This window comes from Anastrepha ludens, chromosome 2 (assembly GCF_028408465.1).
Source record: "Anastrepha ludens isolate Willacy chromosome 2, idAnaLude1.1, whole genome shotgun sequence".
Lineage (NCBI taxonomy): Eukaryota > Metazoa > Arthropoda > Insecta > Diptera > Tephritidae > Anastrepha > Anastrepha ludens.
In genome coordinates, this window is record NC_071498.1 from 160,718,367 (window position 1) to 160,742,569 (window position 24,203).

General features: G+C 39.5%; 1 protein-coding gene across 1 annotated transcript in view; it reads right to left on the reverse strand.

The window, feature by feature from the left end:
- Positions 1-23,819, reverse strand: part of LOC128855524 (proteoglycan Cow) — a 122,349-nt gene extending 98,530 nt beyond the window's left edge. Inside the window, exons 1-5 of the mRNA XM_054090493.1 lie at positions 23,720-23,819; positions 23,562-23,582; positions 23,303-23,377; positions 14,884-14,986; positions 14,132-14,344 (exon numbers count right to left, since the gene is read on the reverse strand). Coding sequence (XP_053946468.1) covers positions 14,132-14,344; positions 14,884-14,986; positions 23,303-23,377; positions 23,562-23,582; positions 23,720-23,819 — 512 coding nt within the window. The remainder of the gene's footprint in view (positions 1-14,131; positions 14,345-14,883; positions 14,987-23,302; positions 23,378-23,561; positions 23,583-23,719) is intronic.
- Between the last annotated feature and the right edge of the window lie 384 nt (positions 23,820-24,203).

Here is a 24,203-nt window from a genome sequence, read left to right on the forward strand (position 1 = left end):
AATCGACTAGCACACACTGCTGGCGGCGTCTATTGCCAAACAGCGGAAACTTAGTTGCGCACCTAATACTTTTATGGAAATTTTCATTAAAATATAAAACTTTTTTCAAACAAACCGGTTGCACCCACTTTTTTTCAAAAGTATCTCCTATACCCAATCTCGTTAAAATATTTAAATTTTCACACAAATTGTTTGTTTCACGGGCAAGAGAAAGGACAGAAAACAAATTATTGTTGTATGGGAGGTGGGTGTGTGATTTTTATCAGATTTGGATAATTTTCATAATTATACTAATGAATATAAAATGTTTTCAAAGTCTCGATAAAAAAACTTCATATGGGCTCATTGCCTTTAATTTATGAATTTAGTTTACTAACAATCAAAGGGAAACATTTCGTTGCATTTCATTTAAAGATAACAAACCTAATACACACATACAAGCACACACATGTATACATTTATATAGCAATTTTATGTTTATTGTTGTCATGGTAGCCTCCTTTTATTGCTATTGTTTCGCTGGCATTGGTGTCGAAGTGGAAAAATTTGCGACGCATTGCGATGACGTTTTTTATTGCGTTGCTTTGGAATGATGACGGCATTGCAGGTAATTGGGGCATCACAACTACCACCACTACTACCAATACCTGTGTATATATGTATACATGTATGTAAGTGTGTGTGAATGTATACTTGTGTTAGTGAGTTTTTTCTATGACAATACCATCATTAATGTTAATAAAAATCGTAAGTAAAATATTAACTAAGAATGACCAGTGAAATGCCACAATTTGTAGTTATTTCATATACGAAATGGTGCGCGAGTACATTTGTACCTTAAAGCAACTCATTAAACATATTGAAGTTTTCCCAACCAACCCATTTTGGTATTTGCATATTTATTTATATATATATATATATATATAATTGGCAAGGTGGATGGTTCCATGTCTAGAAGTCCACGCAAGTGGGGAAAGTTTCTGATCGCCATTCACTTGGGAGTGGTCAGGACGATTCTTCTGCATATATTATAGTTCAAGCAGCTCACAACGTCCGGGACTAGCTCACGTATCCTCTGGGAAGCTTCCGACCACCCGTTCGGGAGTGAGCTAACGTGAGAAGGCGAAACATTCCAGGATAGCTGGTTGTGCGCTGGGTTTGGGACCCGCCACTTAAAAACCCCCCCCAATGAAAACAGCACCAAAGCCTCGTCGCCAAGTACTGTCGTTCACTCCGGTGGACGAGCGTCTCGCAATAATCCGCATCAAAGCCCGTTTTTTTAACATATCGCTAATTTGCGCCCACGCCCCGACGGAAGAGAAGGATGATGCGACCAAAGATTCCTTTTATGAGCGCTTGGAACGTTCGTATGAGGGCTGCCCCCACCACGACATAAAAATCGTACTAGGCGACTTCAACGCCAGGGTGGGCAAGGATTGAACTTTTGGTCCCACAGTCGGAAAATTCAGCCTGCACAACGAAACATCCGGTAACGGACAGAGGCTGATCGACTTCACCGGGGCCCGAAACATGGTAGTCTGCAGCACCAGATTCCAGCATAAGAAGATTCACCAAGTCACCTGTCTGTCTCCTGATCGAAAAACACGAAACCAGATCGATCATGTTGTGATAGATAGAAGACACGCTTCTAGTGTATTAGATGTACGTACGATCCGAGGACCCAACATCGGCTCGGATCACTACCTTGTTACAGCCAAACTATGCACACGCTCCTGTGCAGCAAAAAACGTACATCTACCTACGCAAAGAATGTTCGACATCGAAAAGTTGCAATCACAACAGACAGCCAGAAGATTCGCCATTCGACTCTCACTCCTGCTCTCAGAGAGCACTGTCCAACAAACCGGCATGCACGAGCAATGGAGCAAAATTTCTCGTTCCCTACGTACCGCCGCCGAAGAAGAAATCGGATAAACTCGGCCAAAAGCACGTAAGCGGTTATCGCGCCAATAAAGAGGAAGAGAATACATAATTGGCGCATACACCCTTTTTGGGTGTTTGGCCGAGCTCCTCCTCCTATTTGTGGCGTGCGTCTTGATGCTGTTCCACAAATGGAGGGACCTACAGTTTCAAGCTGACTCCGAACGGCAGATATTTTTTATGAGGAGCTTTTTCATGGCCGAAATACACTTGGAGGTTTGCCATTGCCTGCCGAGGGGCGATAGCTATTAGAAAAATGTTTTTCTTAGTTTTGGTTTTTCACCGAGATTCGAACCGACGTTCTCTCTGTGAATTGCGAATGGTAATCACGCACCAACCCATTCGGCTACGACGGCCACGGTAATCAATAATGGAATATAAAATTCTACAATAAAAAAATATATAGTATTAGCTGCCATGACTTTCTGTGCGGATATACATTATCCTGTATATTTTAGGACTTCCCTACGCTTAAACAGGAGGAATTGGCAATAATGCATTTCTGTAAAAATCTCCAGTTCTACTTTTTTTCCGTGTTCACTCTTCTCGGGAGCATAGGGCATTGACAAGACTTGTCTTGCATTGGTTGTTTCGTTAATCTATCTTGCCTTCTGACAGGGTAGGTGATTTGCCTGGCGCTGCCAGTCCTAAGTAGTGGGAATGCCCACATGTAGTTGCTTAGAAACAACGCCTTCTTACTGCTTGGAGCGCCATCTGTGTCTCACTTTTTTCTGACAGAAGGACCGCACAGATGGTTGGGGTCTTCGCTAAATTTCATGCGACTGGGCTATTGCTTCCTCTTGCTGGCGCTACTGATGTAATGTGTAACTGTGACAGTTACAGACCATTGCGCGGGAGTAAGGATGGAAAGGATAAGTTTTTGGGGTTGAGGAATGGAATTAGAGGATTGTTTTTTTTTTAGAAACAGAGAAAGTAGGTAAATTTGGAAAAATGTGAGGACCGTGCGTTACGTTGGACTCGAACCACCAACCTCTGGGATGGCAGGCTAGTGCAAGAGGCTGGAATTCAAGTGACCTGGTGCTTTCTAAGTTCCGTTCTTATGAATATTTATAAAGTCGGCCTCAAAATTTGCCACATACCGAGTGGACGAACTGTGAATGAATCATGAACTGGCTTTCATCCCCAAAGGAGGCAGGGCCTCTTATGTGAAACCAAAAGCTAATAAACCTCACCTCCTTTCTCTCCCTCCTCCACTCAAAATTGTGGCGAGATTACTGGACGTGTACATCCGACAACAAACTTAGTCGAATTGTATCTCAGCATACCTATTCTAAAAGCAAGTGCATGGTTACAGCTCAACATGGAATTGTAGACCAAATTGAAAATGGGCTTGCTTTCAGGGAATTTTTACCATTTATCTTTACGTTATAGAAGGAGCCTTGGACAAGCTTTACTCGGGATGTTGTTATCAGCGCCCTCCTTCAGGCGGACCTGGATCAACTACTTGCTGAGTTCGTTCGGCTACTTTTTGGGAAAATAGCCATTATGGCGGTCACCGTAGCCGAATGGGTTGGTGCGTGACTACCATTTGGAATTCAGAGAATGTCAATTCGAATCTCCCTGAAACACCAAAAAAAGAAACAATTTTTTCTAATAGCGCTCGCCCCTCGGCAGGCAATGGGAAGCCCGAGTGGATTTCCGCCATGAAAAAGCTCCTCATAAAAAAAATATCTGCCGTTTGGAGTCGGCTTTAAATTGTAGGTCCCTCCATTTGTGAAACAACATCAAGACGCACGCCACAAATAGGAAGAAGAACTCGGCCAAACACCTAAAAAGGGTATATATTTAAAACCATTATTTCAGAGCCCCTCCCCCTATTAATGGTGACCTAACGAGGACACTCATCACTCGCCCTCGCCTATGTGGACGACATTGCATTAACCTCATAAGGAAAACATCTTCAAGTTCTGAACTCCATTCACTACTCTGTAAGCATGTGAGGCGACTATAGGTAAAATACTTGGGACTTCAAACCGCGCTTAGTATATTGGTTGTACACTGCGGTTGTGAAGCGTATCCTCTTCAATTAAGTCACTGTTTTGTGGTCCACACTAGAAAAATGGTATCCTATAAAAATTGAAAAGAGCACAAGGACACCATCTCTGCTTATAACAGGAGTGCTGCCATCTTGCTGCCACCTATTGGACTCTCTTTCCATAGGAATCTATTGAAAATTCAGGGATAGTTGCAATGAAATTGAATACTCAAAAAATTTCAGAATTCTTCCGGGAACAAATCAGTCATATTGGCATCACAGTCCGGGGTGGACCACTGTCTCCTCTACAATACGTCTTCATTCTTCTCGACAGCCCGCTTTCGCTCTATGTTGTGAGACTCTCATCTTCCGTATCGTGTCTTCTATGTCTTGCAACCATAGTCGCCTTAGCCGGCCTATCCTTCTTACTCCTTCAGGATTTGCTTCAAAAACTTGTTTGGTCACTCTTTCGCTGCTCATTCTTAGGACGTGTCCCTACCACCGTAATCTTTCCGACTTTATAAACCGCTTTAAATTTTGTACCACGATTAAATCACAGAGCTCGTGGGACACCTCGGAACTAGATTACACTGTAACACAATTCTTTTTTCAAAAGAACTACTCCACACGTATCCCAGAAAGATGTGCATGGGATAACGTTAAGTACCTAAGATCAGTGGCTATATTCACTGACGGCTCAATACTAATTAACCAGGTCAGGAGGAGCATATTCTCCGAAGTGTTCCAGCTTTACCTAAGCCTACCACTACCTGACTACTGTAGTGTTTTTGAAGCTGAGTTAATAGCTATAAAAGATGCTGCATATTGGGTGGAAGACTCGTCCGTTGTAGCACAACTTCCTCCAAAGTAATAACTATTCTAAATAAACTGGGTAAGCTGTGCGCCACAAATGCTGCCTGAGTCTCTGGAGACCGAGATATTCACGAAAATTGCAGCGCAGATAAGCTGATTAAGAAAAGAACTAATCAGGAATCAATCAGCAAAGCTCGTATGTAGGCATCCCTTCATCCTCAAGCAAGTGCGCCTCGCGGGTCTTGACTATCGGGATGATATCTGCCTTCTGTCCCACAACTATTTTGACATGGGAGCGAAGATTCAAGCAGTGCGAGAAGCAAAACTTCTCAATTGATGGTATCGATCTCAAAGATGTACAATCTGTTTGCTATTTAGGCAGCGTTATATTGGACTCTGGAGGTACGAACGATGCTATTAAAATCCGAATAAAGAAAGCTGTGACGGCATTTGGCTCTCTGCAAGCAATTCGACAAACGCATCACACATTTCATGGCGCACAAAACTGCGAGTTTTTAACTCCAATATAAAGTCGGCTTTCAACGGACCCATTTCGTGGTCTAAGTGGCATCGATGTCTCTATGTGCGATGTGGCTACTAGGACTTTACTTTATGGTTGTGGAGCGTGGAATGCGTCATCAGCTGACACAAGCTCATTACACGTTTTTGTAAACAGATGTTTTCGAATAATTTTGAAAATATTCTGGGCAAATATTATCTCGAATGCTGACTTATGGACCAGAACCCAGCAGAAGCCAATACTATTGAGATCCGAAAGAGAAAATGGGGGTGGATTGATAATGTTCTACGCAGAGGAAAAGTGTTTTAACAAGGGCCGCCATTGACTGGAACCTCCAAGGAAGCCGCAGACGTTGATTACCAGCGACTACCCGGAGCCGACTGCTGGAATCAGAAATTCGCACCAGGCAGCTTAGCTGGAATGAAGTTATGAGATTGGCGCAAAATAGACCCGAACGGAAGAAATTCGTAGTGGCTCTATGTTCCACACTGGAACTCTAGGAATATATGATGATAAAGCTTTGAATCACATCGGTTAACATCGCGCAGGCCAACAATCTACTCAGGTCATCAATCTACTGACCTTTCAATAGTAAAGTAGTTGGTATCATCACGGGGCCCTGCTTAATGCGAACACACGGGAAACGTATGGAGTTTCCCTCTAATGGCTTCTGCGCAGCTGAAGAAACGAGGTGTAAGGGGAGAGTATTGGACACTTTATCTTCCATTTTCATGCTCTCGCCAGAATGCCAAATTAAACACTTTCTTGAAGTCTAGTAATCAAATCATGCGACAGACAATATTTAATTTACTACTAGAAATAATTGAAGCCAGTTTACTAGCCATCAGCTTTGCCTCTTTAAATTTTACCAGTAAGTAACAGATCCTTTAGTACTCTTCACGTACAGGGTTTCTCAAAAGGACTTAACAATTCCTTTGAAAACATGCCCACCCAATTCGATTTCTCAATTATTTTGCTTTACTTAAACACGCATTTGCTTGTGCCCTTTTTAAAACCCCTTTATACAATATTTATTTACAAATTACATACATAAGCATAAAATTTACATTTATTTGTGCGTATTTAAATTTTCTCTCTTATTTCCATGATTTTTTTTGTTTTTTTACAAATCAAAAGCTGCTTACGCACCAAATACTCATAGACTTGTTTCCGTCGTATTTTTGTGTATTCTCCATGCCATGGCTTTGCAACTTAACAACACTATTTCATAGGTGACCTGTTTTAAAAGCTGTTTGACCTTTTCGCCTGAATAGCAAAACACATCACAAAGTCAACCACCCCAAGCCCAACCATGTAATCATACAGCAAAGAGACTGTAAAGTAGACAAACCATTCATTTGCACTCTTAAATAGGTCACAAGCAAACATACGCTCGCACAGGGTGGTACGTATGCATATTTATATTTTTGAGTCATACTTCTGCTAGCCACTATTGGGGGGTATCTCTAAAATTTCTTCTCATTTACATCAAATGAAAGTTAAGTTAATCACCTACCCTGTCCGAAATCAAAATACATTAACGAAACCAACGCAAGCCTGAGTCTTATCGAGGCCCAATGCTCCCGAGAGGAGTGAACAAGGACAAAACAAAAAAAAAAATACACATTCGACGCAAAGTTTCAAACTTTGTATAAAATTTTTCAAAATTTCAACAAAGCTTTCAATTGTTTTAACAGATATAGGGTTTTTCAGTAAGAGCGCTTCAACTTTTGAACTTTTTTGAATAAAACACAAACGGTTTGACTTTTTTAACTAATTTTTTTTTATTATCGAGTTTGAACATAAACATTTAAGTACGAAATTCGATTTCTTTTGCATGACCACCGCGTGCACGTTTTACGAAGTCCAATCGTTGAACCCAATTTTCGACCACTCTTTTGCATAAATCGGCCGAAATTCCAGCAATTTCGCGTTTAATATTGACCTCACAAATCATCGCCGGCTTGTTACTGTAGACCAATGACTTGACATAACCCCAGAACGGGACGGCTTGTTAAATGGACGGTAAAATGGCCGTAATGCTCTTAAAGTAGCAGCAACAGAACAATTATTTTCATAAAAAATTTGCACGATTTGCAATCGTTGCTCAAGTGTGTAGCGTTCCATGATGAAATGTATACTAATGAAGTTTACAAATAACAAGCGAAAAGTAAAAAATATTGCGTCGTTCGCCCTCCCTATCGGAAAAAAGTTGAAGCGCACCTATTGAATAACCCTATATTTAAGAATTTTTCTAGGTCTGGAGTGCAATTTTCAAGGGACTGCATAACACCGTTGATTTTTGGTAATTTTTTGCTTTTCGCTTTTTGTTTTTTCGTTAAATGTGCCAGGCTTTTTCTTCTCATAAAAAACGAAGCATCCCCTTGTAAAAGTGAGATGTGAATTTTCCGAAAATTCAACATCTTACAGACAGTGATTTTTTGTGGATGGAAATTGAAGCTGTGAACTTGAACCACCTTTGGTTTTAGATTTGTGAGTTGGTTGGTTCCGCACCATTTTGTTGCCACATCCTCATTACTAACTTGTTTAATCGTTATTTGCAGCATGACTATATCGAGTCTGTGTGGTTTAAGAGCCTTATTAGGTTGTTGATGTCTACGCCAGATAGTTGTTCGAGACTCTCGAACAGCGATTGGTCCAGGGTTAACATTCCGTCCTTCCATAGAGCCTGCCATTCACAGAGGAAATCGAAGATTGTTTCTTTTTTCTTCGGTTGTTTACAACTGTGACAGTATGTATTGTGAGGGATGCTCATTTTAGCTGCTTGTTCTCCGATATTTAGTCTCCAGGCGACCCGTCGTTTCTTGTTTAACAATGTTGACGATTGTTTGAGGTTGTAGGGGGGCCATAACGTTCTGCTAATTTTGCATGTAGTCTGGTCTTTCCATCTGCAATACGCGATTCGGAGATATTTTAAGGAAATTGTATTCTTGACTGCACCTAATGGTGTGAATAGCGATTCTGCAAGAGCGTTATTCATGGCAGATCCCCCTCTTCCCAGTTCATCCATTCAATATTCCGATGTCCCGGGACCCAGATTAAGGTAACATTATGGTTTTCACTGAAGGTGGAAAGGCTATTCCTACTTTCTTCCACCTCCATAGAGGTTGTTGTAGCTGAATCCAGTGCCTGGATTGCAGCTTGGCTGTCCGAAAGAATAGCGATATTGCCCTTAAAAGAGAAATCTGCGATTAGAAGCCAAGAAATTCCCCCCTTTGCTAGTAATTCCGCCTGGAAGACCCTGCAGGCATTAGGGAGACGCATAGAGTTTGGCATAAGATTAATTAGATTAGACTCAATTTGAAGTTTGAACTTCGAGCTCATGGCCTTTTGTATCTTTTACTCATCACAGTACCCTTACGAACCCAGCTCCCTTATTAAACTCAGGATAGAGCTGGGTTGGACTAAGCGTATGCGTCTTTCTTATTGCTGCAATTGGCCGAGATATCTCCATCTTCTTTGAACTATAGCCCTACACTAAAAGGGAAGGTGCATTGAGGTCTCTAGGGATAGGTGGCAGAAATAACAAAAGTCAGTCAACCATACCTAAATTCTGTGCAGATGACTGCTCAATATGCAATTGCCTCAGTTTAAGTTCATCCTTAGGGAGGGTTTACAGTTCAATTCTGAGCTTCTTTTCGAATTTGATGACTTTAGTGGTATCATCCCTGGGTAGCTGTGCAAGTCGGACCTGCAAACACAGCACTTTCATGTTCTTAGCTTGCATAAATTTTTTTTTGCCGAAACCTTCCCTAGTAATACCGAACAGGATAGGATGATTATGATTATGATGTGAATCAGTGTCAGCTCGAGCTTCACTTCCATCGCAGTTGTAGAGCAGGTTCGTATTGCTCCCGTGATGCACACGCATACAAAGCGCTGAAGCTTAGTTAGTTTCCACTTTCGAGAGAACAGCTCTCGATACCCAAGTAACCGTTCTATATGTTATCATTGGCCTTATTATCATGAAGTACAACCATCTCAGGGCTCTTGGGTTACAGCGCGAGGATTTGGAGAGCATGAGAGCCTTTATTGCTTTAGACAGGGTTGCTCCAGAATGCCTCTTCCAGAAAATACTTAACTTCGCTGATCAATCCAATAGCGACTCCTTTCATGCTGATCTTCCACATTCCTGGAAAGACTATTTTCCTGGTGTAAGGAATGATGACTGGATGATGGTTGGGTTCATATTCAGACCCACCTCAGCAAACCATCTCTTCGTCAGCTTTAGAGCCCTTTGCATTCTGTCGCAGAGAGCGTTCTCAAACTTGCCTCTTACTATAATAAAAACGTCGCCCTCGTATCCTTGACAGCGGATGCCACACGCAATTCTTTGAAGTACACAAATCATTAAATAACTGTTCTTTTGTGCACTAAGTAAATGCAATCCCAGAAAACTTGACAGTGTCAATTAGACGTCTCGGTGCGGCTATTTGACCAAATTCAACGTTTTTTCAGCGCTCAGAATTTCGAAATTATACATGGGCTAAGCACCGAAAACATATTTGTTTTGGAAATGGTTGAACGAATGTTTTACTGCAAAGAAAGCCAAATGAGAATATTTACTATTTCCAGGAGAGCCATATTCTACACAAAGAAATTCGTTTTTGTAGTTTTTATTGCATTCCTTATAAAATAAAGTATTATTTGGACCACCCTGTACACATAAGTTCTCAAAAACATACACCACCGCTGATGAAATCGCACACAGTTTGATGTGTGGATGCAAGCTCTGTAGGAAAAAAATACTAGTTGTGAACTAGAAGGACTACCAGTTCACATTTCAGATCACTTTTCAGCTTAACGACTTCGTGCGCTAGCTTTTTTCCATGTTAGTAAAAGGGTATTTTTAACACGAATGTCAATAATCCGTTCATGCATCAGCAAAATACCATTTAAAATGCTAGTTCATACTAGCCAAAAAAAATTCGAAGCAATATGTTTCTAAAATAACCAGTTTGAGCCCAGTTAAACTATACAAAAAAAACATCCATTCCACTTGACGCCCTACGCTCCAAATAGGAGTTAAGAAACCTTTATATATGTATATACAGTAGATGGAACCCCGGATTGAGAGAACTACTCGATCGAGACGACCACAAAAAATCATACATTGAGTACCCTGTAGAGGGAACTTCGCAATTTCTCTGTGATTTCATTAATATTAAAGCTATGTGAAAATTCATGTTTGTATGTTTAGCCCTAACATTATACAGTGTAAAGTGATTCACTACGTTCCATTGCGTTAAAGCGGTTACGCGAAGTTACAAATTCTTTTGATAGGTTAGGTTAGGTTGACCCGGCTGGCTGAAAGCCAACACATAGACCTATTGATCCTTAGTGGTACCAGATGGGGCTTGACTCTTACGTTTCCTTGTAGTAGACTTCTTGTAAAAAGCATGCGTCCTTTGCGAATCTAAGTAAGCTGTGAAGCTTTAACCTCCAGAGACATTATAACCTCTCATATTGTAGAGCTCCCAAATTTTTCATTTGGTTCTAGCTATAATGCAAGGCAAGAACATAAAAGGTGTTCAAGAGTTTCTCTTTCTTCTAGTTTGTTGCAAAATCTGCACCGATCATTGTTTGTAATTCCCGTCTTGTATGCGCGTGCCGCTAACATTGACTATTACCTAGCTCAGATACGCATCGGGCACGCATGCTGCTTGGAATACCTACTATGTTTTCAGCTGGCTGACAGCACCTTTTCTGGAATACAGTTGATAGCGCAGAGCACGTGACCTTTCACTACAAACGTTTCAGTGAAGAACAAGCAGTGCTGGAGAAGGCATTCGAACATCCGTCGTCTCACACAAGATTTTCCCGAGATATGTGCTCGTCCATCGCTAAATGGGACGCCTTAAACTCGTTTGTGGCTACAATCGTGACGACCTTAATCTGGGTCTTGGGCATTGAAGGAAATTGAAAAGCGGATGAAGAGGGTGATCTGCCATGAATAATATTCTTGTAGAATCGGTATTCACACCACTCGTTGAAGTTAAAAATGCAAACTCCTCAAAATATCTACGAATCACGGATTATAGATGGAGGGATCAGACGACATGCAGAACGTTATGGCCCTCCTACAACCACAAACAAACGTCAACATTGACTAATATGAGACGCAGGGATCTCTGCAGACTCGCAACAGTGACAACTGGATTCTGGGTTCATAGGAGAGTAGGCAGCCAAAATGAGCATCCCTTACAACTCACACTGCCACAGTTGTAAGCAACCAGAGAAAAATGAAACCATCTTCCACTTCCTCTGTAAATGCTCTACCCTATGGAAGGATAGAATGTCAACCCAGGGCAAACCGCTTTTTGAAGACCTGGAAGAGCTGACCGGCATAGACGTAAAAAACATTATGAGGTTTCTCAATTGCGCAGACTGGATATAGTCAATAAGAAATAACCCGTGTAGCTTGTTGGTAGCGAGGATGTGGCAACAAAATGGTCCGTAGGCACTAATTGGATTCTTGAATAATCACTATTTCAACCAAGCAGCCAACCCACAGTCGCGATGAAGATAAACCACATTGAGTAGGAGAATAAAGCACAGAAACGACAGCAACAGTGGCAGTAGAAGTAGAAATATATTCGGAAAAAGTATTTCTTAAACTCGTTTTATTTGATATCTTATCTGAATATTTAATTAAGTTTTGTAATTAATCTATATTTTTCCATTAAAAACTAGGGGCAAGGCCAGCCAATATTTTTTTATTAAAGTTATTGTGGATATATTTCGCTTTATACGTTAGTACAGTACTATCTCGATAATCCGGACACCCTTAATGGTATGGGTCGTCCGGATTATGGGGGTGCCCGGATTATAGATGATTTTTTTTTTTCAACTAAACGTTGTTTTTTTGAAATGAACATAACGCAATTCAGATATATGTATGTACATAAATAGTTTTATTAAATACAGTACAATCATACGTACATAATAATATGTACATCTGTACATAATCAAACATTTTTTTTATTTAGTATGTACTATTTCAAAAAAATTATTAATTTTGGTCTGCTGCGAGTTCGCCAGCAACATTTTATCTGCAGTTTCTTTAAATCGTCTTAAAACTAAAATATCCATAGCCGAAGCGTCAATTTGTTCTGCCCATTGTATAGCCTTGGAAAAAATATTTTTTGCTTCACCGCTACTTATAGCATTTACCGCTTCAACTATGGTGCAATCAGAATCAGCTTCTTCTATATTATTATTTTCCACCACAGACTGTACAATTTCCTGATCAGAAAAATCGTAATCGAATTCATCTATTCCTTTCGCCCAATTAGTTATGAATTCAATGTCATTCTGTGAGTCTGGATTAATTGATGCGATGATAGTTTGAATTTCATTCAAATCTGGATTATTGACTGTAAGTTGAGCCAGAGGTATCGAATCTTCCTCGGTCCATTCTTCGCTGTGACTTCCCGACAACTCCTTCCAACTGCGTACAATATTTTGTTGTGATATACCATACCACGCATTGTTTAAAAATGTAACAGCATTTCGCAGCGTAAAGTTTTTTAATGTAATTCCAAGATCTGTATTGTCCGTAATGAGATGATTTAAAAGCTGTTTTCGGTAAGTGACTTTTATATTTTGAATTAAATCTTGATCTAACGGTTGTATGACTGCTGTGCAATTAGGTGGAAGAAACACAATTCGGAAATTCGGATCCGTTCCAAGATCTTCCGAACCTACGTGGCATGGCGCATTGTCAACTAGTAAAATAGCCTTTAACGGTCTATTATTATCTTTTAAAAACTTTTTTACGTTTGGTATAAAATATTTTCTGTACCATTCTGTAAATAAATATGTCCACATCCAATTTTTTTCGAAATTCTATTTTACGAAAAACTCACAAAGCAAACTAAAAATTAAAATACATATGTATGCATGTACATATTGCGAAGCAAATTTGAAAAATGTCCGGATTATAGAGTAAAAAATGTTAAACTGTCCAATTATAGCAGTTGTCCGGATTATAGATGTGACCGGACTACCGCGTGTCCGGATTATCGAGATAGTACTGTACTTTGTTCATCAATGCCATAAGTCGATATTTTTGCAAAAAAAATATTTATTTAGCAGTATCTAAATATGTATATCGTAACCTTCTAGTCATCGTGATGCCTTGGTGTGACCTTACAGGATTCTTAAACTTTCTTATTTATAAAAAAAATTGAACTAATTTGCAGACAATTTATTTTTACTTATTTTTATTTTTTTGGTTTGTTTTGATTTTTTTATTTAGTTTTTTTTTATATATTTGTTTTATTTTTTCTTTTTTTTAATTTTTTTTTTATTTGTTTTTTTTCTTGTTTTTTTTCTTGGCTTTCTCTTTTTTTTTATATAAATATTTTTTTGTTTTTTTACTGCCCACTTTACTACTAGTACTATTCGAGTCACTTCCAAACTGGTTTGATTTCCGTAGCTGAACTAGAATGTGTCAATACTAGTTTCGCTTCTCCCTGCAGGGGATTTCCACATACAACTGCTCACACACTCAAGTATTACTGAACTTGTTTATTCACCAAAACAAAAAAAAACGTATACAACAGACACGTGTCATCAAATCAAATCACATACATCCCAAAAATTCACATTCACAGTCACATATATATTTACAGTATTTCAAATTTTCTACTCATAGCCAGCCATAGTGTGCATTAGGGCGCCAAATTCAAAGTATTTTACGCCATTCCGCCACTCAACCACTCAAAATTACTGTTAATTAATGAAATGTGAAAAATCTCATTTTTAATCCTACGACCAACCCAGTCGTTTATGGCTAATTCCAACTAATTTCATTCTTCTCTATGCTTTTCACTCACTCTTCCACATCCTCGTCGTCGTCCTTATCACCGGCCGTGTTGTTGTTCTCATAGAATACATCATCTTCACGGGAATCCTCATCGGAGCTAAAGTTCTTCACATCCTCATCATCGTTTTCATTGTCGTTGTTGTTGTTGTTGATGATGTCCTTGTTGGCGCGTCGCTTAGCCGCCTCCTCCTCCAAGTACTTGGCTTTCGTGATTATTTCATCACTACAGATCGTTGACGAAAGATAAAGCAGATAAAAATAATTAGTTCAGCTGTGCAGCAGGCAGGGTGGAGTTGTAGGCTAGTAGCGAGCGGGGGTGGGAGTGAGAGTTGTGTAAAGGAAAGAGTGCAAAAGATTAACGGTGCTGGTGTTCGTGTTGGTATTGGTGTTGGTGCTGGTGCTGGTGCTGATGCTGGTGTTGTGGTATCGCACATAGGTGCATATATTCAAGGAGTATAAAGGTGAGGAAAAAGGGAATAATTAAACTTTTTACAAGAGTCACTTGTCTGACTGAAGTGCAGATGGGATTTGACAAGGAGTTGGATGAAGGATGGGCGTTGTAAGTTAATTTTGTAGCATACAGATGGCCAATTGGGTTATTAAAGTGATAGGCTGTGCAATGATGGTGGCCAGCCAGGTATGCAGACTAATTTAATTGGATTTATTATGCGAGTGTGAATGAAGGTACATATCTTTTATTTTGCTTTTATTTATTTATGTTTTGTTATTTCTGTTTGTTTGTTTGTTTTACTTTAGACTCACCGATTCTTATGCAAGTCACGCTTCGAAACGCACACGGCACTGTACTCATCCTCCAGTAGACAAATTTCACGCTTCTTGCAATTTAACGGCCGGCAAAGGTCACCTAGTGGCGGAGAAAAAATTGGGAAAGGGTAATTATGTAATTGACTCAGTGGGTAAAGAGTTGTGTGCTATTTACAGACATATTTATGCACAAGTTTTAGAACTTTATTTGCACACACAGATACATACATACATACATACATACATACATATTTATTTTATAATTGAAGTAAATTCCCTATAATTAGTGGTTGCTTTTGCATTATTTTAGTCAGACCCTGAACTCTTTATTTCCACAGCTGTAAAGTAATATACTTCCCTCCCTTTTCTATCGGTCACCTCAAATAACTTTAGTCATTTAATTTTTTTCTCCTCGCACAAATTAAAAGCAAACAAATCCTTTTTTTGCAAAGTGTGAGTGTGTGCGTAATACAATGGCCTATTCATTTATAGGTATGTGTGTACTTATACGTAGATACAGATTTTCATAGGCACCCAATAGTCAGTACTTCAAATAGAGCAGGTAATTTTCTCACAAATTTTCACCAGGCAATCCATTAGCACGCAAACCGGTAATGTTTTTATTGCGTGGCATATTTTATGTATTTTATTTATTTATTGAAATAAAAATGGAAAAAGATACGTACTCGTAAACCATACCATACTTGTGGGTGCCACATACTTCGGATGGAATCGCAAGTAAACAAAGTCGTAATAATCAGCACCGCTGCACATAAAAGAGTTCTTGGAAAAATGGAGCATGGAAAAAGAGCTCCAAAATTAAAGTTTACTGGAGTCAAAGCTGAACTTGCACACTTTTGCCGATGTGGGTCACACTTTGACCTTAGAAAACGACGTTTAAAGAGAAGTGAATTCGCGGCGAAAGTAAAGTTTTTATTTTCATTTTTTTTAACACAGATATTGTATATAAAGGATTTTCCAATAAGAGGTGTTATTTTGATATTCAAAGAAAAATGCTATTTTTTAATATAAATGAGCGGATGATTATTTCATTACAAAGAGGAGAGAGAAGAAGGTATGTCGTTAATGGTGGAAAATAACATCAGGCAAATGACCACAACGATCACGCTTACAGGACAATATCCTTTTCAAGAAATTTTCCACAACTGAATTGCAAAGTGGCTGCCCTATGTCCCCGATAGCTTCACGAATTCCATCTTTGAGGTCTTGAATCGACCCTGGGCTGGGTTCTCTTTCACGTGGCCCCAAAGGAAAAAAGGCACAAGGTATAAAATCACAAGATCTCGGTGGCTAATTGTGATTACCCCTTCGAGAAATAACACGGTCCGGAAACTTTCCCCCTAAAAGATCAATGATTTCGTTGCTTGTGTGGCACGTAGCGTCGTCTTGTTGAAAACAAACATTGTACAGATCAATACCATCCAATACCGGCCATAAAAAATCGTTAATCATCTCTCGATAGCCTTTTATATATTTAAGTAACTCCTGTTATTGGAAAACCATTTGCATTATAAAATAGCAGTACAATTCTGGTAACATAAATGCAATTTTATGAAGAGATTTCCATAGTCCCTTCCTTAAGTTAACAGCCATAATGCCAGATTAAGTGCCTTTGAAGCCTGATGGAGTGGGCTTCTGTTTAATTTTTATTTTCTTCAGCGACCGTAGTGATCTTAGTGTCATGATAAGTAACCTTATTGCGAACGAACCGAGATGAGTTGAGAATATATCGAAGGATCGAAAATAGTGATCAAGCTATACGGTGGTACCGGCAAGTCTTTAGTGTATAAACATACAAAAGCGGACCAACAACTCCTCCTTGCCGCACACCAACATTTATTTCTTCAAAGTTAGAGTATTCGCTTTCCTCTTTAACGCAAAACTAGCATTCGCTCAGAAACGACTTTAGCAGGGCCTAAAAATCACTGGAAGGCAGGTGTTTAGTTTCTTATTTTAAATGTCATGCCAAACCTTATCGAAAGCTTGTGTGATGTCCAAGAATATTGCTGAACTCACGTTATGCTGTTCAAAAGAGTTTTCTATTTCAGCTGTGATTCTGTGTTCGATGGTTGCACTCAAGCAAAGGTAACACATTTTTAGTGTCGATAGTTGGCGTGAATCGATTGAGTAAGACCTTTTCAAATAGCTTACCGATTTGAGGCAGCACCGAAATTGGTCGGTATAAGGAAACAAAATCTAAATATTTTCCCGGTTTTCGGCTCATTTTCCTTTCTGTCACTTTCCTCAGTGTTGGAACATAGTGAAGATGAATTGAATGGTTAAATAACTCTATTAATTTAATCAGACTTACATAGGGTAACTTTTTTAACACCTCAGCTGTAACTAAATCTAATCCGATCACTTTTTTTATCTTTTATTGGCTTTATTTCTCTTTTGAGTTCATTCATGGTAATGAATGAGAGAGGGGTGTTTTCGCTCACAGTAAGAGTATAAACATCGTCACATTTATTATCATTGGGTTGAAAAGTTGTTGTTAAGTGTTTTGCAAAAGTTATTGCCTTGTCCTTGTGACTTTTTGCACAGGTATTGTTATCTGTTTTGAATGGATGAACATGACAGTTTGTTATTTTCAAATATTTAGTACACTTCCAAAGTGAGTAGTCAGTCACATTTTTAACAGGTATTAAGCTTGAAATGTATTGATTTATTGGTTAATTTTTAATAAAGTTTATTTCACTATTCAGTTCTTCTGATTATTTGTTAAGTTTGGTTTTGTCACTGGGCGAACGAGTTTGTTGCCATTTTCGGCGTGATTTCTTCTTTTTTTGTTTGAGCTACTCAATTTCTGGCTCCAGTTTTTGTTTCCTTTTGAAATTGGGTATACTCATTCAAGCGGCTTTCTGAATTTCTTGGGCAAAAAAGTTCCCATTAACTGTCTGACCTTCTGGCGAAAATTCGTGGGGTACAATACCGTTGAAATCCGTGTACAATACCCAAAAACCGTCAACGTCGCTTTCTTTTTAAACTGAAAACGACATGGTTAAGTTGATTGTGGCTCATTCAGAGCTCTTCACTCACTCGCCTGCTGTCTGGATTGCATGCTGTACTCATAAACCCACGTCTCGTCTCCAGTAATGATGCGTTTGATGAATGTTGGCGATGGATGTCGAATTTAGCCTTGGAAATCATGCCTTTGGCGATATCAACGCTGCCTCTTTTTTACATCAAATTCAGTTTCTTTAGTACCAACTTTGTGACAACACGGCGCAAACCCAAATAATTAACTACAACGCCCGCCACGGGTCCCTAAGTAATGTTCAAATCTTCTGCCAGCTCTCTGATGGTTAATTTGCAGTTATTTGCAGTTATTGATCAACTTTTCTTTCACTTTATTGGTCTTTTTATCAGTTTACGATGTCGAACGACGACAGCCTGCCACTACCTTCGTCATCATCGATAGACGCACGACCTCTTCGGAAGCATTCATGCCACTCGTAAATGGCTGCCGGCTGATTTCGGTAGAGTGTCAGTACCGAAACAGTTTTCCAACAATTCTAAGGTTTTCGCACCATTGAATCCAAATTCAAATCCATTTTTAAAACTGTAAAAAATCGAAAACACGTGCAGAGGTAGACGTACTCCAGATGGCGTAATAAACAATGCCACGGCATTAGCGCAGTTTTCGATGGGTTAACCGAGAGCCTCTTTTCTCGGTGCATCATTTGTTTATTATACTGAAGGCTTTTTGCATGCGGTTAGACATGGTCTCCTCATGCCAGCCTACTATGCTTACTACCAGGTCATCAGCATAACCTTGAATATAGAATCCTAGGTTGTCCAATTTGTGGAGAAGTTTGCCTATTACTATTGTAGACAGAAGAGGAGAGAGGACTTCTTCTGGCGGGCAAACTTTTGTGGCATTATTTTTCCTTCTAATTCTGCACTGTTTGCTCCGGATTCGAGTATCGATACAAGCTGTCTTATGATGGGTTTATGCACGTCCTTTTGAGATAGGTTATTGTTGATTGCCTCATAACTCAAATCAATTGACTTAGAGCGTCAGCTGGTGATTGTTCCGGGAACTTTTTAATCAATGTGGTATGTGCAATAAAGGAACTTTTCCAGACTTATTGTTTATTCATCATTGTACCGCTGAAAAAAATGTCCACATTAATTATGCTTATTTTGAAGTTGCTGCGGTAGCGTAACCGCTTAAATGTCTAATTGGCGTAATGAAATGGCATCACCACAGCAAAATCACCGCATCGCCCAGTCATCAACAAATTAAGGCTAATATAGTTTGCATCTCATTTCAATTCAGTTCGCTTAATAGAAAAAGTGTAAAGCTAAATAAAAATAAAAATAAAAATAAAAATAAGTAAATACTTGGTTGCTTAATAAGTTTTGCGGTTTGATAAGAAGAACACAAATTTATGGTTTGGAATACACTTTGTTATTCAGCCTCGCATATTCTCATATTATTATAGTCGCCCTGAAAATCAATACATTTCTTCCATCGATACTCCAATTTACGAATTCCATTCCTGAAATGAGTATCTGGAACAGATGCAAAATACGCTTCCACAACTGCTATGGTCTCATCATTTGATAAAAACGTTTTCCATGCATGAATTTTTTCAAGTCTGGAAACATATGGAAGTCGCCAGGGGCCAAATCGTTGGATGCTCTAACAGTTCGAACTTTAATTCATGGATTTTAAGCCATTGCAAAAGTGCTCTTGTACCTCGGTGCATTGTTCCAATTAAAAAATAATTATTTTCTTTTGCAAAATGGGTGTTTTTTCACAAATTTTTCCCTTCAGCTGGTCTAAAATGTTACACTAACATTCAGAGTTTATAGTTTTACCAGTTTGCGACTAATCGAAAAACAAAATTCTTTTTGCACCCTAAAAAACTGATGCTGTTGTTCTTAGCGGATTTCTGGACACGAACTCGTTTCGCAGCCGAAAAACCAGGTGCACACCACTCTTTAGCCTTTTTTTCATTGAGGATAATGGTGATAGACCCACGTCTAATCCATAGTGATGAATGGATGCCCGAATTCCACTTTACCTTCTCGAAAACGCTTTACAAGTGGCTGATCACGTGGTACTCGAATGTAATTTTGTTCCATTCTTAGTGAATACAGCACCCATTAAGCACACGGCTTTCTGAAGCCCAATAAATATATATAATTGGCGCATACACCATTTTCGGGTGTTTGGCAGAGTTCCTCCTCCTATGTGGCGTGCGTCTTGACGTTGTTCTACAAATGGAGGGACCTACAGTTTCAAGCTGACTCCCAACGGCAGATATTTTTATATGAGGAGCTTTTTCTGCTTTTCTTAATTTTGGTGTTTCACCGAGATTTGAACCTACGTTCTCTCTGAATTTTGAATGGTAGTCTCGCACCAACCCATTCGGCTACGGGGGCCGCCAATACTTCATGCAAAATATTGCTTACACTGCCCAATGAGATGCCTAGAGCTTTTACTAAATCCCTTTCAGTTACCTGACGATTTCACGATTTTCCAATACGATTTCCTGTACTTTTTCTACGATTTCTAGTGTTGTTGGACGTCCTTGAGGTGGATCGTCTTCATTCATCCGGAATCCAACTACTACTTCCACACCATTTTATCGCCGCATCCTCGTTATCAACTTGTTTAACGTTTATTTGCAGCATGACCACATCCAGTCTTTATGGTTTAGGAACCTTATTAGGCTGTTGACGTCTGAGCCAGATAGTTGTTCGAGATCCTCGGACAGCGGTTTGCCCAGAGTTAACATTATATCCTTCCATAGAGCAGGGCATTCACAGAGGAAATGGAAGATTGTTTCCTTTTTCTCCGGTTGTTTACAACTATGACAGTATGTGTTGTGAGGGATGCCCATTTTGGCAGCTTGTTCTCCGACAGACCAAAAACCAGTTATGACTTCCGTTAGTCCCCAGGCGTCCCGTTGTTTCATGTTTAACAATATTAACGATTGTTTGAAGTTGTAGGTGGACCATACTGTTCTGCTAATCTTGCATGTCGTCTGGTCTCTCCATCTACAATCCGCCTTTCGTAGGTATTTTAGGGAAATTATATTCTTGACTGCACCTATTGGTGTGAATAGCGATTCTGCAAGTTCATTTGTTCTTTCATTACCTTCAAAGGTATGATGGCCCATAAAGGCAAAGCTATTCCTACTTTGATCCACCAGTTTGGAGGTTGTTATCGCCGAAGCCGCTCTTGAATTGCAGCTTGGCTATCCGAAAGAATAGCGATAATGCTCTTAAAAGAGAAATCTGCGATTAGTAACCTATAAGCTCCCGCAATTGCAAGTACTTCCGCCTGAAAGACACTGCAGGCATTAGGAAGACGCACAGATTTTTCAATTTTAAGTCTATGAGGACCTATATCAGCTCCAATACCACAATCCATTTTACTGCCTATACAGATGGCAGATGGACTGTAGTGTCGAAGTTGTTTAGAGGGAATCCCTTGTTCCACTTCTCCTTCGATGAAAAGAGAGTGAAAAAATTCCTATTGAATGTTACCGTCGGGACGATTTAGTCAGTCCTCTCGGAGGTATACTGGGCTTGTAGCAGTGGTAGACTGGTATGGCCATTAGTTGTTTCCTTCCAGCGACGCGCTTCATTTAACCTAAATGCACTCATGGTTGCCATCTTCTTGTATGTAGATTTATCGTGTGTCAATGCGTTAAGATCCTCCCTAGGACATGATCTGATTGCAACGACTGTTATTTCGCATGCTGATCTTTGTATTCTGCCAAGTTATTTGATGTTGTATTCTCTCTCTACAGCTTTTCACTAAAACACCAAGCCATACGATAATACTGGTCGTTTAAGCGCCTTATACAACCACAAGGGTGTTTTTTTTAGAGGTTAGGTTTTCAAGTTGGCACTACTTTTTTCGTAGATGGTCTTTTTGACAGCTGTCACTTGATTTACGCTCAATTTGGTTTGCCATTTCATAATGAATAGACTTACACCTGAACAACGTTTGCAAATCGTGCAAATTTGGGCCCAAAACGAGATGGCCACCGATCCCGATTTTCACAAGAAAATTTTGTTCAGCGATGAAGCTCACTTTTGGTTGAATGGGTATGTCAATAAGCAAAATTGTCGCATTTGGAGTGAACATAATCCACAAGCCATTGCTGAGACGCCGTTACATCCTCAAAAAGTCACTGTTTGGTGTGCTCTATGGGCAGAGGGAATCATTGGTCCATATTTCTTTAAAAATGAAGCCGGCCATAATGTTACAGTCAATGGAGAGCGCTATAGAGCCATGATTAATGACTTTTTCGTGCCTGAATTGGACGATGTTGATGTGGACGACCTTTGGTTCCAACAAGACGGCGCTACATGCCATACAGCCAACGCAACAATCGATTTATTGAAGGAAACTTTTGGTGAGCGCATTATCTCGCGCCGTGGACCTGTGGCGTGGCCTCCAAGATCGTGCGATATAACACCGCTGGACTATTTCTTGTGGGGCTATGTGAAGTCGCTTGTCTACGCAGATAAGCCCGAGACGATTGACGTCTTGGAAGAGAATATTCGGCGCGTTATTGCTGACACACGGCCCCAATTGCTGCAAAAAGTGATCGAAAATTGGGCCTCTCGGCTGGAATTTATTCGAGCCAGCCGCGGCGGCCACTTGCCCGAAATCATTTTTAAAATATAATGGCGCAAACCCTTATCTTTATAATAAAGCTAAATTCTTGGCCATAACATTAAATTATATACGTTTTATTTCATCTTGAAAACCTAACCTCTAAAAAAACACTCTTACTTGGATTGAAGACCCCATTTTCTTTCAAGCATACGTTTACAGGCATAAATGGCAAAAATGTTTACCTTGTAGCAACGGCCTCTCTTTTCGAACCGGAAGACTTATTCAGCAAACTAGTACTACACTGCTTTAAAGTTAACCAAAAAATTCGAGAGCATCAAAATATAACGCGTAAAAAAATGTTTTAAAATATTATTCTGCATTGCTCAGTGATGTGCTTTGATTTAATTAAAATAATATATTCAAGTAAACATCGTTTAAACATCTCTCTTTTACACGTTTTAATCCGCCACATGTGTTTACCTATTACATATGTATGTATATATGTATGTGTGCATGAATATAAAACACACACACACAGCCACGCGCACTGTAAACGGGATGCATTTTTCAAGCGCGTCTTCCTCTCCGACACTTTATGGATATTTGTTTTGGAATAAAATGAAGACTTGTGCAATAAATCGCGGTCACCTGCTGGCTTTACGGTTACTCTGCTGTGCACAAAAAATTTACGCCAACTGCAGGCACGAGCACAAACAGCGCACGCACACACACACACAAACACACTAATGCAATTTACGGAGCCGCTACAAACACACATGCGCCCTTTTTACAAGTAGTTATACTCACTTGTGGGATCGTGGATCCAGCGCTTGCGTTCCCCATTGCTGTTCTTCGATTGGACTTGCGAGTTTTTGTTTATCTGCAAGAAACAGGCGAAAAAGAGAATAATTTTTATAAAGTAGATACGTAATAAAATTTCAATTACACATGTGAATTCGAGTGTATTAATGCGCGCATGAAAAACAGAAATGAAAAAGCAAAAAAAGAAAAAAACAAATAATGAAAATATGACATAAATAAATATGGCAAAATGGAGAATGGTTAACATCGATAAATTGCGAAGTGGCTGGGTAAGCGAAAGAGGGAGAGCGGCACAGAGTGCTTAAATAAAATATGATGAAAAATGTGCTATAATGACAACTGAGTATTCGAAGTTTCAATGGGGCCAAAAACTGGATAAAATTGTTGGTAATGTTGACGCACAGGCATCACCGGAGACTTTTGCCTGTGTCTGCACGTGCCGTATAGAGCAGCGTGGCGTATGAGTAATATCGATTACATTGCGCATGTAAATGTGGTGCATATTCCATATTTGATGTTCGAATATGATAAATGACAATAACTGATTTTATTACAGTTACGTGCACGAATATTGTAATTTTGAATAATTAAACACTGATTGCATTTTAATGACTTGCTAACTACTTGAACAATGCGAGCCTTGTTTATGTATTTTCAGCAGAAAATACGGCCGGAAAATTACAGCGCAAAAAGATTGTAGTCAAGACAAGGCACTGAATACATTAATTGAAGTATTGCAGGAACCAACGTAATGACATGTAATGCAATGACATATAATGCTACAAAAAGAATTCGGCCAAAATGGGACTCTATGCGCTACTCATTCGGTGAAGGATGAACGGCTCTATGTCAGTTGCTTCGATCACAGGCCACAGTCTCATAGGTC